This window comes from Calidris pugnax, unplaced genomic scaffold (genome assembly GCF_001431845.1).
Source record: "Calidris pugnax isolate Ruff unplaced genomic scaffold, ASM143184v1 scaffold13, whole genome shotgun sequence".
NCBI classification, from domain to species: Eukaryota; Metazoa; Chordata; class Aves; order Charadriiformes; family Scolopacidae; genus Calidris; species Calidris pugnax.
In genome coordinates this window covers 20264752-20278787 of record NW_015090810.1, presented here as the reverse complement: position 1 = coordinate 20278787, position 14036 = coordinate 20264752, and the positions used below count along the sequence as shown (strand labels likewise).

Genomic DNA, 14036 nt, shown 5'->3' with positions numbered 1-14036 from the left:
GGGCAAACAGTACTTCCAAGATAATAATCTGGTTTCAGTTGACAAATATAGGCATTTTTGGAAAACACTTCTATATAAAAACTAGCAGCAATGTTCCTCATTGTTTATTTAAACTAAAATCCCCATTTGAGGCAGAATTAAAAGATGCATAACAGTCTTTTAAAGTTTTTATTAGGAAGGCTGGTCTTTTTGTGTTGCTCTGAGGGAACCCAGAGCAACCATCCGTTGTGACCTAAGACTGATAGAGCATTTGGAAACTGCAGATTTACTTAAAAAAAAAAAACAACCATTCAACTGAGTAGGCGTTTCTCATAGTCATCCATGAGTCCACCCATACTCATCTCATAGTCCGTCCACAGTACCTCAAACCACCGCTATACCCTGGGATCTACACAGGACTTCAGGAGGTCCAGTTCAGTTCCCGTTGTCATAGATAGCATTTCTTCCTGTTCATCCAGCCCCAGATCCTGTTTCAGGGAACTTTGGTCTTATTCCACTTGATGGAGAGTTTGGTGTCATCTCACGAGCACGCGGCCATAAAATACATCAACACTGAAAGCCTGTAACTAGAGATAGTGGGTTTCAGGAGCAAAAGAAATTGCAAAGGTATCTCCAGAGATTAGATCAGTCCAGTCAACTGAAGAAGGTTTGGTACCACCAGAAAATACTTGAAAGCAAGGATCTGCTCCTTTATGCAGTGGAGGGGAAGGGAAAGAAGAGACTCTAGTAATTGGTTTTAATCTCTTCTTATTAGCTCAGTGTTGCTCTTTTAAGTACTGCAGAATATAGATCTGAGACTCAGGAATGGGAAATTGCCCAATTAAGAACTTGCCTTAAAGTTAACAGTATGAAAGAGCTCAGATTAATTTTTGAAACAGTGAACTGTAGTTTGGGACATATTTACCTTGAAAAACATCACTTCTCTTCTTAATGCTTTGTAATAGTGGAAGTAAAATGAAAACGGGGTTTCCTTTGGCATTAGTTTGAACTTTGCTCATTAGATTTTTTGTGTAGGGCCTCTGTCTGTGTGGTAGCCAACAATACAAAAATGATGTCAGCCAGTTTGATTGAACACGTGGCTGACAGAGCAGGATTTTGTTTGGGCTACTCAGTTAATGGTATATAGTATACGCTGCTGGTGTGTTCAACTAACATTAAAAAAAATCATGCATTATCTCAGCATTACTTCGGGCTTTTAATAGACTAGACTAGGCAAAAGGATTAAAAATGAAGGTTTGATTCCTAGCTCTGCAGAACTTGGACCATTACTGCTCCTTTATGAAAAAGGGGAACACATTTACCTCATCCTTATTACCTGCGAAGAGGGAAGATGTAAAGGTGAAGCTTGTAAATGGGCCTTGTGATCTTAACTGACAGAACTGTTTTAGCTTAAGGCAAGAAATCTGCAGCAAGATTTGCTGGCGTGTTTAGCCAAACCGGAGCCTGGATTTAATGTCTGATTTATTTGCCATGAAGAACTATCTATAAGGAACTATAATTTCAGCAGATACAAACTGTTGTACAGGTGAGCCACATCACCTCACCAGCTGCCTAAATCTCCTCTGGGAAGAAATAAGATTAAGCTGTTAAACCCTTGCTTTGATCTAATACCTGGATTTAGAAGCCCATTAATTTTTTTTTTTATATGCTTGAGTAGAGAACAGCATTACTTGCCATTTGTGATGAGACAACCTTAAAAACCTTCAGAGGGATAAAAGTTAAGTGATTTCAAATGGCCTTACAAATGCCAAAGCAATGTATTCATCCTTTCTGTATCCGTACTGGTTGCAATTGCTGTGATTGCTCGCTGGGCCCATTCTTGCCTGGTGTGCAAAGCCCTGCCTGGCCATCCTGGTCCCTTACCTCAACGGTGCAGGGCAGCCAGCTCTCACGGGTCTGAAGCTGTGATTCCAGATGTAACAAGCAAGGCTGTCCCCTATACTGGTCTGTGTGTTGGTAACGGTGTTTTCAAGTAACACAATGTTTGATGGTTTGTTTTCTAAGCTGTTTTATATTGAGAAGCAGGACAAAGACCAACAATAAATGAGAAGAGACAGAGACAAAAGATGGTTGGTAGAAACAGGCAGGTGTTCTTTATTTCATGTGGCACAGCATTAGGCAGACAACCCAAGAAACAGTTTCTAACAAAAACCAAAGCTATCACTTCCAGGAACCATCCCCCAAACAAGGGTCTACTGCCAACAGTGGCACTGAGATGTCTTTGCCTGTCCACTCTCATCTCCTCATAGTTTGCACACGCTTAGGCCGTATCTTAGCTGTGAGCGTCCTTTCCAAGGAGACTAACTTCTTACCATACAGTATCTTTAGACAGCATACATACTTTGCAGTGTCACCAAAGTACAATCTCCTCAAGCCATGCTAAAATATAACGCTAACTCTGGAGAGAAGGCTGTGCAATTGCCTCGCGTCTCTCTGAGGTAATACAATGCTGTTTCTTAGCCGACAACATGAGGGGCACCTGAGGGAAGATCAATATGGCTTCAGAGTCTATTTTTAAACTCCTGATGCAGTAGCGAGAACCTGGCATGTCGTCTGCTGAGACACAGGGCGAGTACCTCCTCCACCCCTGGCTGCTGCCGGGCACCGGCAGCACCGGGGAGCTGAGCCTACCGTCACCGAGAGGGCTGAGAACGTAGATGCTCTTCTACACATCTGAAGGACTAGGAGGAGGAGAGGTGGGTCAAAGATTACGACAGAGAGTAATCTTTGCGTTGGTCGTTAGGCGAGAGGTAAGCAATGATGGTGGCTGGGGGAGTTACATAGTTAGCACTCTGGATTAAAGGCATGAAGAATGGCTGGTGGAAGGAAGACATTTTAGAGACTAAGGGCAAAGCTTTAAAAGCTCGGGATATTACTTTAGATTATTATCTACAGGTTATTCTCTCTATATATACTATTTTTCTTTCTAAATTAAGAAAATAAACATTTATTAACAAGTCACTGGGTCAAATCCCGCTCTCCACTGAAGCCAAAGCCATTGACTTCAACGTGAGGGAGCCCCGTGTAAACAATAATGGGCAAATTTGGCCCTTTATGTCCTGAAAAGTCTGCTTGTACCCATTTCTTTCAATCCTGCAAGGAAATACAGATAGAAGGATTAATTAATTGTTATGAATTTCTCTTGAACTACCAGGGGAGCGTCAATGGGATGTGGCAAAAGAGCAAGAAAAAGGAACAGATAAGTAAGTATAGCTTTAAAGAGAATTTTATCCATGTTTCAGAGCAAAAGTACAAAAAGAGAGTGGATCTGAATCAAGTGCTACTGGCCTTTACTTTCTAAGCAGCCACAAAATCCTTCATTTAGACTCGATGCAACAGTACACAACTAGAGAAAACAGAAGGAACCAAATACTCCTTTCTTCCCTCTGCAAACATCATTTGCCCAAAGGTGACCACTGTCATCCCTTGGGATGCTCCACTAACTCCAACTGTCTGCACAGTGCAGTGTCAGCCGCTGAAGACAAAACGTGGCTACTGTGCAGCTGAGGGAAACCTGTGGTGTCTTACAAAAGTAACTCAACGTTTTGAATATTAAAAAAACACTAGGTGCTTTTTAGACACAGAACAATACGATTTTGGATGCATTTACCACTTTTATTTCACTATGCAGAAACATACATTCACCATGTGTTGTGATGCAGCTGACAGTGTAATGGACGCTATCCCTTCCGTGGGTATTATAGCTGGACACTAACGAGTTTTCAGTGGACGTTCTGTACAGGTTAAGGCTTGACTCTGAACTAGATAGTAAATGCTCACCAGATTCTCAAACAGATTTTTTTTTTTCTTTTTTTCCTTTGAGAACAAAAGGGAAATCAATAGAAAACCATCACGGTTATTTCAGATTAATAATTTTCTAACGCTGCAAACTAAGTAAAATACAGATTTTTTCTTTTTTTCTCCAAAATAACTACATATAATTTACACGGTTAGGATCTGTGAGGGGTGACTGGAAGCTGACTCTGAACAATGCTGACAAAAATTGTTAAAGTTAATATACTAAAATCATTACTACCTCATAAGGTATTCAGTCAGGTATACAAAGCACACTTTGTAAGCATTTAAATATTTTGATAAGATTAAAGATTCGTCATTGTTTATCGGGCAGTAATAAAACCAGATGAAACAAATATAAGATTCAAGTTGTTTACTGAATAAATCGTGTTATTGGCACATCTAATGTGTGGTAAAACATTATACACAGTACCTATACAGCTTCTAGCATTTTGGGGGTAATCTTCATTTACAATATCCGTAAACAAAAGGCTCGCCACCTAACAAATTTTAATTTGTTTAGACTTTCATAAACTGTGAAAGGCATGAACTGTTTATGTGTTACATGAGATCACTGCTTATATCGTTTATGAACGTGCAGGTATAGCTGAAAACTTAGACATTTTAAGAAAATTAAAAATGCTGCTTTTCTGTAATTTTATCGTTGCTTCATGCAATATTTTTTAACTGCTGCTGATTCAGATTGCTTTCTATGGGAAGGTATCTCTGCCAGTTTCTTTATTAACAGTCAAGATCGATTCTTCTGTACTGAAATTTTCCACAGACAGATACAAGTCAGTCAGGTTGGAACTGAGACTCCGTATAGGCTCTCGTATTCCTACTGGTGTGTATGTCTGGATTCATATGCAATCTAGGTTATTCCTGCAGGAAAGAGAACCGAGGTAATTATTTGAAGCAGCTACTCTCTTGCAAAACTTTTTTGTCAATTTGTTCGCATAACAAACGCTATTTGAAAACAGCATCATCCCAGCATAAGCAACTTGGCGCACATCCAAAGTCCACTGACGCCAAGGGAAAGAATTAGTGACATCAATAGACTTTTAAGAAAGCCACATTGCGTTGCCTCTGAAACAATTAGCAGAATACCACAAGAATCACAGCTACTCACTCCTCAGTGACTGGTTCCATCTTCCAAATAAATAACAGACACTGAAATTCAGTTTTCTTTAGGTTCTGTATATCCAAAAGCAGGAGAGCAAAACAGCTTCAAAAGGTGCTGTGCATCATACTCTGTTACTTACACCAAATGCTAGGGAATATATATTGTTTTAAGAATAAAATGCTGCTATCGATTTAAACAAACCAGACAAGCAGCTTTTTTTCCCCATTCTGCAGACAGCATTCAAAGCAATTTGTGCAATGGTGCTGGCATTAACAGCTTTTGCATAGCGGGTTAGTACGCATGACATGTTTTTGCTCACAGAATAAAAATAGTAATATTAAGAGTCTGTTTAGCCAGCCACACTTGGAGAGCATGCCTTTACTGAAAAAAAAAAGCTTGACACAGGAAAAGCTGCATTATCATCTCATCCTGATAAACAATGCTGCTTTAAAACATAAAATGTTCTTCCAAATACAAGAAAGCCAAGACACCCAAATTCCGACACGCTAATTCACTGGATATAAAAGAAAAATCAAAAACAAGTTGGATCACATCTTTGCAAGTTCGGAATTAAAGCTTAACTTGTAACGTATCTGCACATGACATTTACAAAGCGGCTGTAGGTTTTTCCCTTGGCATTTTTAAACAAAATGCATACCTTTAAGAACAAATCATTTTTGTTCTTAAATAACATAAAAGCAGACAACAGATTTTTATTTTTTTTTTGACTTCAGAATTAGAAAATCAGACTATATCGAAGCATAGACAATGAGGACTTTCCAGAGAGCCACCAAAAGCAAATGAGCAGTTTCTCCAGCTGGCACCACTAAATGAAGAAAGACGTTTAAAGCTGAATGGGGTTTACATTCAAATACCAGAACTGATAACCAGCACGAATGCAACTTGCAAATGCCAGTGAGAGAAAGCAAAGAGTTAGAGGTGAATTATGGTAGGAAAACAACCTTTGCAGCATGCCAGCCCAAAAAATGCCTAGGAAAATCATCTAGTCCTCTTACCTGTGGTCAATCCTCCCCATCTTCTGGTGTGATTTCTGTCTCTTTATGTACCACTACTTTGGTCACTGACATGTCAGGGTGCTGCTCTTTGGCTTCTTTAATTGCCTGAGCCAGCGCCTATCCCAAGGAAACCACAGAAGGGCAAAAACAAAAAGGAGGTGGAACATGCATGATCAGTAGCAAGGTGGAGAGATTCATGAGATATTACACAATTTACAAATGAGGAAAATGATTAAAATATGAAATATACCATCACTGATTTAAATACTAATCCAGTTTAATTTAAGGCATGCCAGCATGAACAGTATCTTTTAAAGCAACGCTTAGAAATGTTCTCTTTGGCAGTCTTCAGGGTAGCCTTTAGCAGCTTATAGATTTTACCTGATCGTGATCAATATCTGCATCTCCTGTGATGACTATTCGTTTTTCGATTCTTGTCTCTGAGATGCCTCCTTTCACAGTCTAGATGGGAGGGACAAACGCATGTCAGTAACTTTAAAGAGTACTGCAACTCATCAGTGCAGGAACCCAGGTGTGACTGGACTGAACTATCTCAAACAGCACGCACAGAGGGGACAGCCCTGAGCTGCAACCAGGGTAGCTCTGAAGATGCCTTGCTCTGAATGGACTAGATGACCTCCAGAGGTCCTTCCGACACAGATAGTTTTATGATTCTAATCACTCTGCACACGTGTCAGGAGAGTTATTCCTATGTCAAAAATGGCAGGTATTTATGGTAAATTCATCCCATGAAGAAAAAAATGAACACACAGACAGCTCATATTAAGACCTAGTTAAGTCCAACTGCAGGCTTCAGAAGGACATACAGGGTAGCAAGGCCTTTGTACAGCTCATCTACTGAAGGGTGAATTTTGCTGCAAAAAGATGAAATCCTGTCCTCAGTGAATATCATCAGTAGGAGAGCTGTCACAGCTCTAACAGGGGTTCTGCTTAGGGAGGAACAGTTATTTAGATGCTATTTTGGAACCTGGAAAACCCAACATCATTCTTCTGTGCAGCCATAAGCTTTCTGTCTGGCTGTGGGCAGGTTCCTTAGGGTACAACCCAGCAACGGTGGTGTCTGAGTTGTCCTGTTATGACTACATGATACAGATTTACTATGTGCTTTCAACACCGTGCAGGGATAATAGCTCAGGACTCAAAGGCAGTAGATACATGTCAATGAAGCCTCATGCTCAGGCAAAGTATTCCTTCCTGGCTACCATATGATGCCAACGTGGCTACGCTGCTTCCAGCTCCTCACAGTATTTGTAGCTAACTCAAGTGTCTCTGCACAGCAACGTTGTGTGCTTGTGTAGATGTACCCTAAGGGATTACCCTAAGGGACTCTCAGGAGTCTTGTCAAGTCCCTGAATGATGCATTAATGAAGCCTGTATAGCCAAAGACAGGTAAATGAAGACAGGTACCCAAAACAGACAAGATTTTGTCCAGGGTGTAAGCATGTGTCCACTTTTAAAAATAAAAATTAGAACTGAAATTAAGAAAACATACACCCCTGTGAAAAAATAAAGCTCCCTGTTTCCCGAGGACTCACTTTGGTGATATGTGTAGTGGTTGTAGTGCTGGTGGTTTCAGATGTGATAGTCTGTGCACTCATCAATACACCCGGTTCTGAGTCAGCACCACAATCCACCTAGGAAAAAGAAAACCAGTCATCAAAAACATGCTCCTGAGCACAGGGAGGCAAGAAGTGGACTGGCTGAACTTCTCTATTTCTACAGTTTTTAATAAAGTGAGTATCTAATGGTAGGGAAATAACTGCTGTTAGGGTGAGATCATGTGTCAGTATTTCTCTCTGCATCCAGAGACTCTTCTTGGCTTCTGGAAGACAGATGAGAAGCTGGGGCTTTCGAATCTGTAGTTTCATCAATGTTCTCAAAAGGCCCTACACCAGGACATGAGAGTCACCCTCACGTAAGCTATACTTACACACATCCTCCTCATGCTAATATTTAACACTTAACCAGCTTAGAACAGTTTACACTAGGGCATACAGTTAAAGATGAGTGAAGGAACATGGGTTCCCTAAGGGCATGTTAAATTAGACCCTAGCTTTTGCAGAATTTCTTACCTGAGAAGACTCATATGTAATGGTTTTTGTTTCTGTATGGACTACTGGCACTTCCTTTGTTGCAATTTCAAGGTTTTCCCCACCAGCAGAAACGCTACTGAAACTGATAGTCTCAGTTTTCACAACTGGCGACTGCATGAACAAAAAAAAAGGAATTGGAACATTTAGCAAAGCTTATGGATTTCTCAGAACATTTTGGTTTTTTTGCTTAAGAAAAGGCAGGGGAACAAGTAAAAAGTGCTCTGCATTTAAAAAAGAAGAAAGAATTCTCTTGGTTATAGGGCTACATGCATGTATATAATGCTGGCAACATTTAGCACTACCCTGGATTTCATGAAAACAAACTTCAGAAAGGATCTAAACACTACAAGAGACAATAGGCACAACCTGAAACACAGGAGGCTCCCTCTGAATATCAGGAAACACTTTTTCACCGTGAGGGTGACTGAGCACCGGCACAGGTTGCCCAGGGAGGCTGTGGAGTCTCCATCCTTGGAGAGACTCAAATGCTGTCTGGACATGGTCCTGGGCAACTGGCTCTGGGTGCCCCTGCTGGAGCAGGGGAGTTGGAGCAGATGATCTCTTGAGGTCTCTCCTAACCTCAACTATTCTATGATTCTGTGATTCTACATTTTCTTAAAATGACAAGAGAAAGAATCATTCTGTTCAGTCTTAGTCTTCCATTCAGCTCTCAGAAAAAAGAGCAAGAATAGGTTTTTTTTTTAACCCCTTGGCATAACAGTTCTTGAAAATCTGCTAATGGGGCTAAGATAAGGACCTGGATTGTTTAAGACACAGTAAACTTATTTACAATTGTACCACGCATGGAAAAAACAATGTATTTTCTGTCAGTCTTTGAGGACACACGAACTTTGTCAATCTTGATGGACTTTCCCAAAGAGAATGCCAGCTGAATCCTTTTCATCAGTTGCATAAAATATCACCGAATTAGGTATATCTCTGCAGCATGAAAGGCACTTTTAGGTATAATAGCCACAGCATTTTGTCAACAAAAAAACAACAACAAGCCTCAAAGGTGCCATGCAAGAGGAAATAAGAAGAGAAACAAGCTGCCTGCTGCAAAGATGCAATTGTACAATCTTGGTACACTTGGCTTTCTTTCCATGAGAGGACCTACTGCCTACATTTACAATTTGGCACAGACACGACTGATTTGATAACAAGTTACCTCAAAGTGAGATTTTCTTTCCAAAGACTCTGCAAGGTGGCCTGTTGTAGCGTGCTCCTCCACCTGCTCTCTCGAAGCAGCAGCGACTCCTTCCAGTTTGGTGGGGGCTTTCCCAGCCTCTTCCCTTTTTCCCTCCTTCTCCCCCTCAGTCCCAGCAGAGCCCTCCTTGCCCTTGGCACCAGCAGCCTCCGCCTGGGCATCCAGCGCAAGGCCAGCCGCTTTAGCAGGGTCCCCGCTCGCCTGCACGTTCATCCCGTGTCGCTCCTCCACAATCACGGTCTCCTGGACAACCTTCTTCACCGTGTCCTGATGCGGCTGAACGGCCTGCTTCGTTTCACTGGAAGTTACCTCCTCAGATGTTGTCGTGTCTATTCTCTGCAGGGAAAGAGATAAGAAACCCCAGCCCTCAGCGTCAGCGGCAGGCAATACTCCTTGCAAGAGCTCGTCAGCTTAATGTACTGTGAACATAAATAAAAAAATGGGTATTACATTTTGCCAATTTATTTCTCTCACGTTGCATGTATTTTCATTCTCAGGGCACTATCAGAAGACTAGAAATGAAAATCAAAGCCAGATTCATGACTTTTAAAAGTGAAGAGAAATGTCACAGTGTTTTTCTCGTTGGTATTTTTGTGTGAGTTTTATAAAGGCAAAATACAACACCCTGCAAAATGACCAAAATAAAGTGAAATGAGAGAAAAGCTGGGTTGTTTTTTTTTTTTTTTTTTTTTTTTTTTTTTTCTTTTCTTTTCGGTGAAGTTTCTATTGTGGTCTGTTGTGACAAAGGAAAAGGCACACGAATACATGCGTTAGTTATATAAATTCCGAGCTGTGCACAAAAGCAGGAAACAAAAGAAAAGCAAAAGTAATCGGTGTGCATTTGTAACGCTGATGGAGGGAATCAAATGGCCACCTGAGCCCAGCTATGTGAAGTAGAAGTAACCCCTCCTATGAACTCAGTCGGTTTTCTGGCGGACTCTATTAAACTGAAGATGTCTGAACCATCCAAGGTTTTTTCACCGGTGGACTGCTTAGTCTAAACAGACAAAGAAATGTAGAGTCATACACAGAAGAAAGGCAGACCCACATGCACAGACATATTAATTACCAAAACCGGAGGCAGAGACAGAGGGAAGGGAGAGAAGGCTGCGGGGGCACGGAGAGGTTGGAAACAGGAAAAGAATGGGAAAATAAATCAGAGCAAATTCATAAGAGCTGTAGTAAGCAACAGTTATAAAGCATAGTTGTTAGCGTTGGCATTTTGCTGGTTCAAGCAAACCTTTTTTTTTTTTTTTCCTTTTATTAACAAGCCACAGCAGCAATACCGCACTTCAGTAATGTGGATCTTTAAATAAACCAGAAAGGTTGAAAGCCTTATAGAATATCTGCTTCAGACCGTGGGACGGATTCAAAGTATGAGGGGGAAAAAAATAAGCTGGGTTGGCTGCTGTCAACACAAAGCCAGGCAGCAAGAGAACTGAAAGGTAGGGTGGTGTGAGGGGATTGCCTAAAAGAAGTCATGCTTTAATTTGTAAACCGTGGCACGAAGTCAAAGCCACTTGTTACCACTACTTTTGATGCAGACGACTCGGTAACATAGTGAGCAGTAGCAATGGTAAATGGCTGTTCTCTGGAATATCTCCACTCAGACAGGCTCTTATCTCTCCGGGCAAACGCCCCTGCTTTTACAGCTTCACTGCCAAGGTGTTTTTCTGCTTTGCCAAGCTGCAAGCTTCCCAGTGTACCATGTAACTGCACATCCTGGTCCATCTTTAGGGTCTTTTTCAAACTCTCCTCTTCAGGACTTTGCAACTGAGATTCTGCTTCCTTTATGGGTGTCAGGGAGTCGGACAGCTTTCTTTTCGTGCTCTGCACGTCGGATCCCCGCCTGGCTTTCTCATCAGTGACAGGCTCGAGGATTTCATACTCAGCCACTACCGGAATGATTTTCACAGATTCTTGCACTTCCCTTTCCATTTTTTGCAAAGCTTCTACTGAAGGCTGTACTGTTTTCTCACCCTCTTTAGCTTTACTTGCCACGGTAACAATTTTCCCGGATACAGTATCATAGGACTTTCCTAGGGTGAACATTTGCTGCTTATTCTCCTCTTTGGATTGTATTTCACTTTCCAAGTCCTCAAAGCTCTGCATTAGAATGGTACTGGATTTTAATATCTCAGGTGGAAAGGAAGTTTTACTGCTCACAGTCACTACTTTGTATGCCAGATTTTTTTTCGATTCACCATCAACTACCTCAGAGGGTAATTTGTCTATAATAACCCAATCCTCAGTGCCCTATATTTGAGATATAAAAGCTAAATTAGAATATCTGAAGGTTTAGCTGTACTTCAGAAGCACTAAAGTATGAAGACTTTTAAGAAATCAATGCTGCCTCTTCTGAAATCATGTAATATCTTTTACCATCGTACCTCTTAGAGCAGCTATCAAACAAATAAAGAGCATCACCTTAGGCAAAGTATGATTCCTTTGTAGATTCCCTCCCCGTAGAGGCCCATATAATGTGGACACAAATATTACTTTCGCCACACTATTTCTGTAGTAATTTGAAGCAGGGTAGCATTTTAGCACATCATTTAAAACAATAATTGGAATCATCCTGAGGTTAAAAATCATACATCACAATGGTTCATAACGTTGCAGTCAAAAACAAATTACAAAAATAGGGCAAATAAGCCCATTCAGCTGTTCCCCAGTTGTCACAAACACACTGTTGATGAGGTTTTAGAATAGCATGCATTTATATGTAGATGCAGCCTGTACTGAATTTCCTTGTTTTCATTAGAATAACATCAACCCCCTTCAGCACTGTTTAAATTGAGTAGTACAACAGAGTAAATGCCAGACTGCTAAAGATACTGAACTTAATGCAGCACCCTTTTTCCTCCTTATGTAAATATGCTATGTGATTTGCTTTGACTATGCAATCAACACCCAGTTATTTGACCTTAAGACCGTAACTTCTGTATTTAACTAAGCAAATGTGATAGCTTAAAATTGAATGAATTAAAAATAACCTCTAGGGATGATGGGATACTTTTCTGGATAATGATTTGATGAGAAGTAACCAAAGTGCCAGCAGATTCTCCCTCCTGCAGCTTCTTCTCTATCACACTTGGCTAATAGAAAAACCAATAAGAATACAAAGTTCACCATCACTCAGCATAATCTGAATTCACTTGACAGTATAAAGGAAATTCAAGTGCTCCATTCACCATAACATTCTCAGTGAAGCTTATGCTGGAAATGCATGCACAACTGCAAACAACATCCACAAACAGCACCGTGCAAGTAGATCTCTAACTGGCAGAGAAATCAGTCTCTATTAGGAAGCCATAAACTCTAGAGGGGATTCATTCCTCAGAATTTTGCCCCCGGATTACATCTCTCTCTGGAACTTATGAAACTTAAAAAAAAAAAAAAAAAAAAAAGCCAAACAGTCCCTTTGGGAAGGGGGAGGAGCGCAGGGAAAGCGGACGAAGGCGGCTGACGAGGACTTGTATTTAGCAAATCTTCCTTTGCCCACAAAACCATGTTTACAGGATTTATTTGACCAGTTTCTGGCTCTGAGCAGCTTCCTTCCCCTCTGGAACTTATAAAAATTAAAAAAAAAAAAAAAAAAAAAAATGGCTTGAAAAGGAAAAAAATAATAAAATAATAAATAATTGCCAGCCTATCTGACTGCATTCCAAGAAAGTATTATTTGTCTTTACCTGCAATTCAAGGAATGTAGTACCTCCCTTCTGCAAAAATATGAGCTTTTCTGATTTTTCTCTTTCTTCTTTGGTCTAATGTCAGGGGAATAAATGATTTTAGTAAATGGAGGATATAAAGTCCACTTTACAATAGCTCATCATATTTCTCTCTCTACAAATTATTAATTGCATGGCAAATTAGGAAACAGAATTAAATAGAATAATTTTACAGCAAAGAGGTTTCCAGTAAGAAGTGAAATGAGTGTCTCTTCATGATGAATGCCAACAAGAGCATACTGTTTGCGTAGCAGGAAAAACAATAAATTGACTAACACCCGGGCGTGGATGTACTGTGTTCCTTTCACCTTATATCATTCATTTAACTGCGCCTGGTGCCAACTTCTATGGCTTCCATCAATATCCGAGAACAGGTCCCTCCACCTTCACCCTTGCTTTAGCTCTCTCCTGGGTTTGCAGCCTTCCCTGCTGAAGCAGGCAGAAGGTGTGTCCTCTAAAGATTTCAGCTATGCTTTTCTCCTTACAGGTACAAGAGTCCTTTTCCTATGCAGGAAGCTACCCATTGCTGTATTATCTCCATATTGTGACACCAAAATCCTCCTCACTTTTATCCCATCTGTGCCTTCCCAATGCTGTGAGAATGCTAAGAGTATCTCGGCAACCTGACCAACTGGGTAAGTTTTAAATGTTGGTAAAGACTCAATTTCCTAAGCCTTTTCAGCCAAGCTTCTGGGCTGGCCACCTCTTGCATTTGGCCAGAGCAGAGCAGGTTTCTTGCCAAACCCTTTCTACCCACTTCAACGGCTGGTGTACTCATTAGACATGCCAATGGAAGTACTATGACTGGCATATAAGGAAGGTACAAATTTAAAGAAAGATACAAAACTAGAAACTAGAGACAGGGAGAAATGACTCATCTACCTCACTGCAATGGGATGTATAACTTTATTTCGAAAGTGCCAGTTTAATCCAATCCAGGTCAGATTAAACCATGTCAAGGAGTTCGTTAATATGATGGCTTTCATGTTCTGCAGCTACCTGGCCACTATTATGGCAACCATTTAAAAGCATGTTTTTCATAACTGAAGA

The 14036-nt window shown here is 40.7% G+C and overlaps 1 protein-coding gene across 7 annotated transcripts in view; it reads right to left on the bottom strand.

The window, feature by feature from the left end:
• Positions 1–2067: 2067 nt before the first annotated feature.
• Positions 2068–14036, bottom strand: part of EPB41L3 (erythrocyte membrane protein band 4.1-like 3) — a 135517-nt gene continuing 123548 nt past the window's right edge. For 5 of the 7 annotated variants that reach the window (XM_014938529.1, XM_014938532.1, XM_014938531.1 and 2 more), the window contains 10 exons: positions 12948–13022; positions 12252–12353; positions 10783–11511; positions 10130–10252; positions 9217–9591; positions 8028–8159; positions 7491–7589; positions 6316–6396; positions 5935–6051; positions 2068–4677 (listed from right to left, as the gene is read on the bottom strand). In XM_014938529.1, coding sequence (XP_014794015.1) covers positions 5941–6051; positions 6316–6396; positions 7491–7589; positions 8028–8159; positions 9217–9591; positions 10130–10252; positions 10783–11511; positions 12252–12353; positions 12948–13022 — 1827 coding nt within the window. In that variant the 3' untranslated portion in view covers positions 2068–4677; positions 5935–5940. The remainder of the gene's footprint in view (positions 4678–5934; positions 6052–6315; positions 6397–7490; positions 7590–8027; positions 8160–9216; positions 9592–10129; positions 10253–10782; positions 11512–12251; positions 12354–12947; positions 13023–14036) is intronic. The other 2 variants (XM_014938528.1, XM_014938534.1) reach the window with 2 other exon arrangements.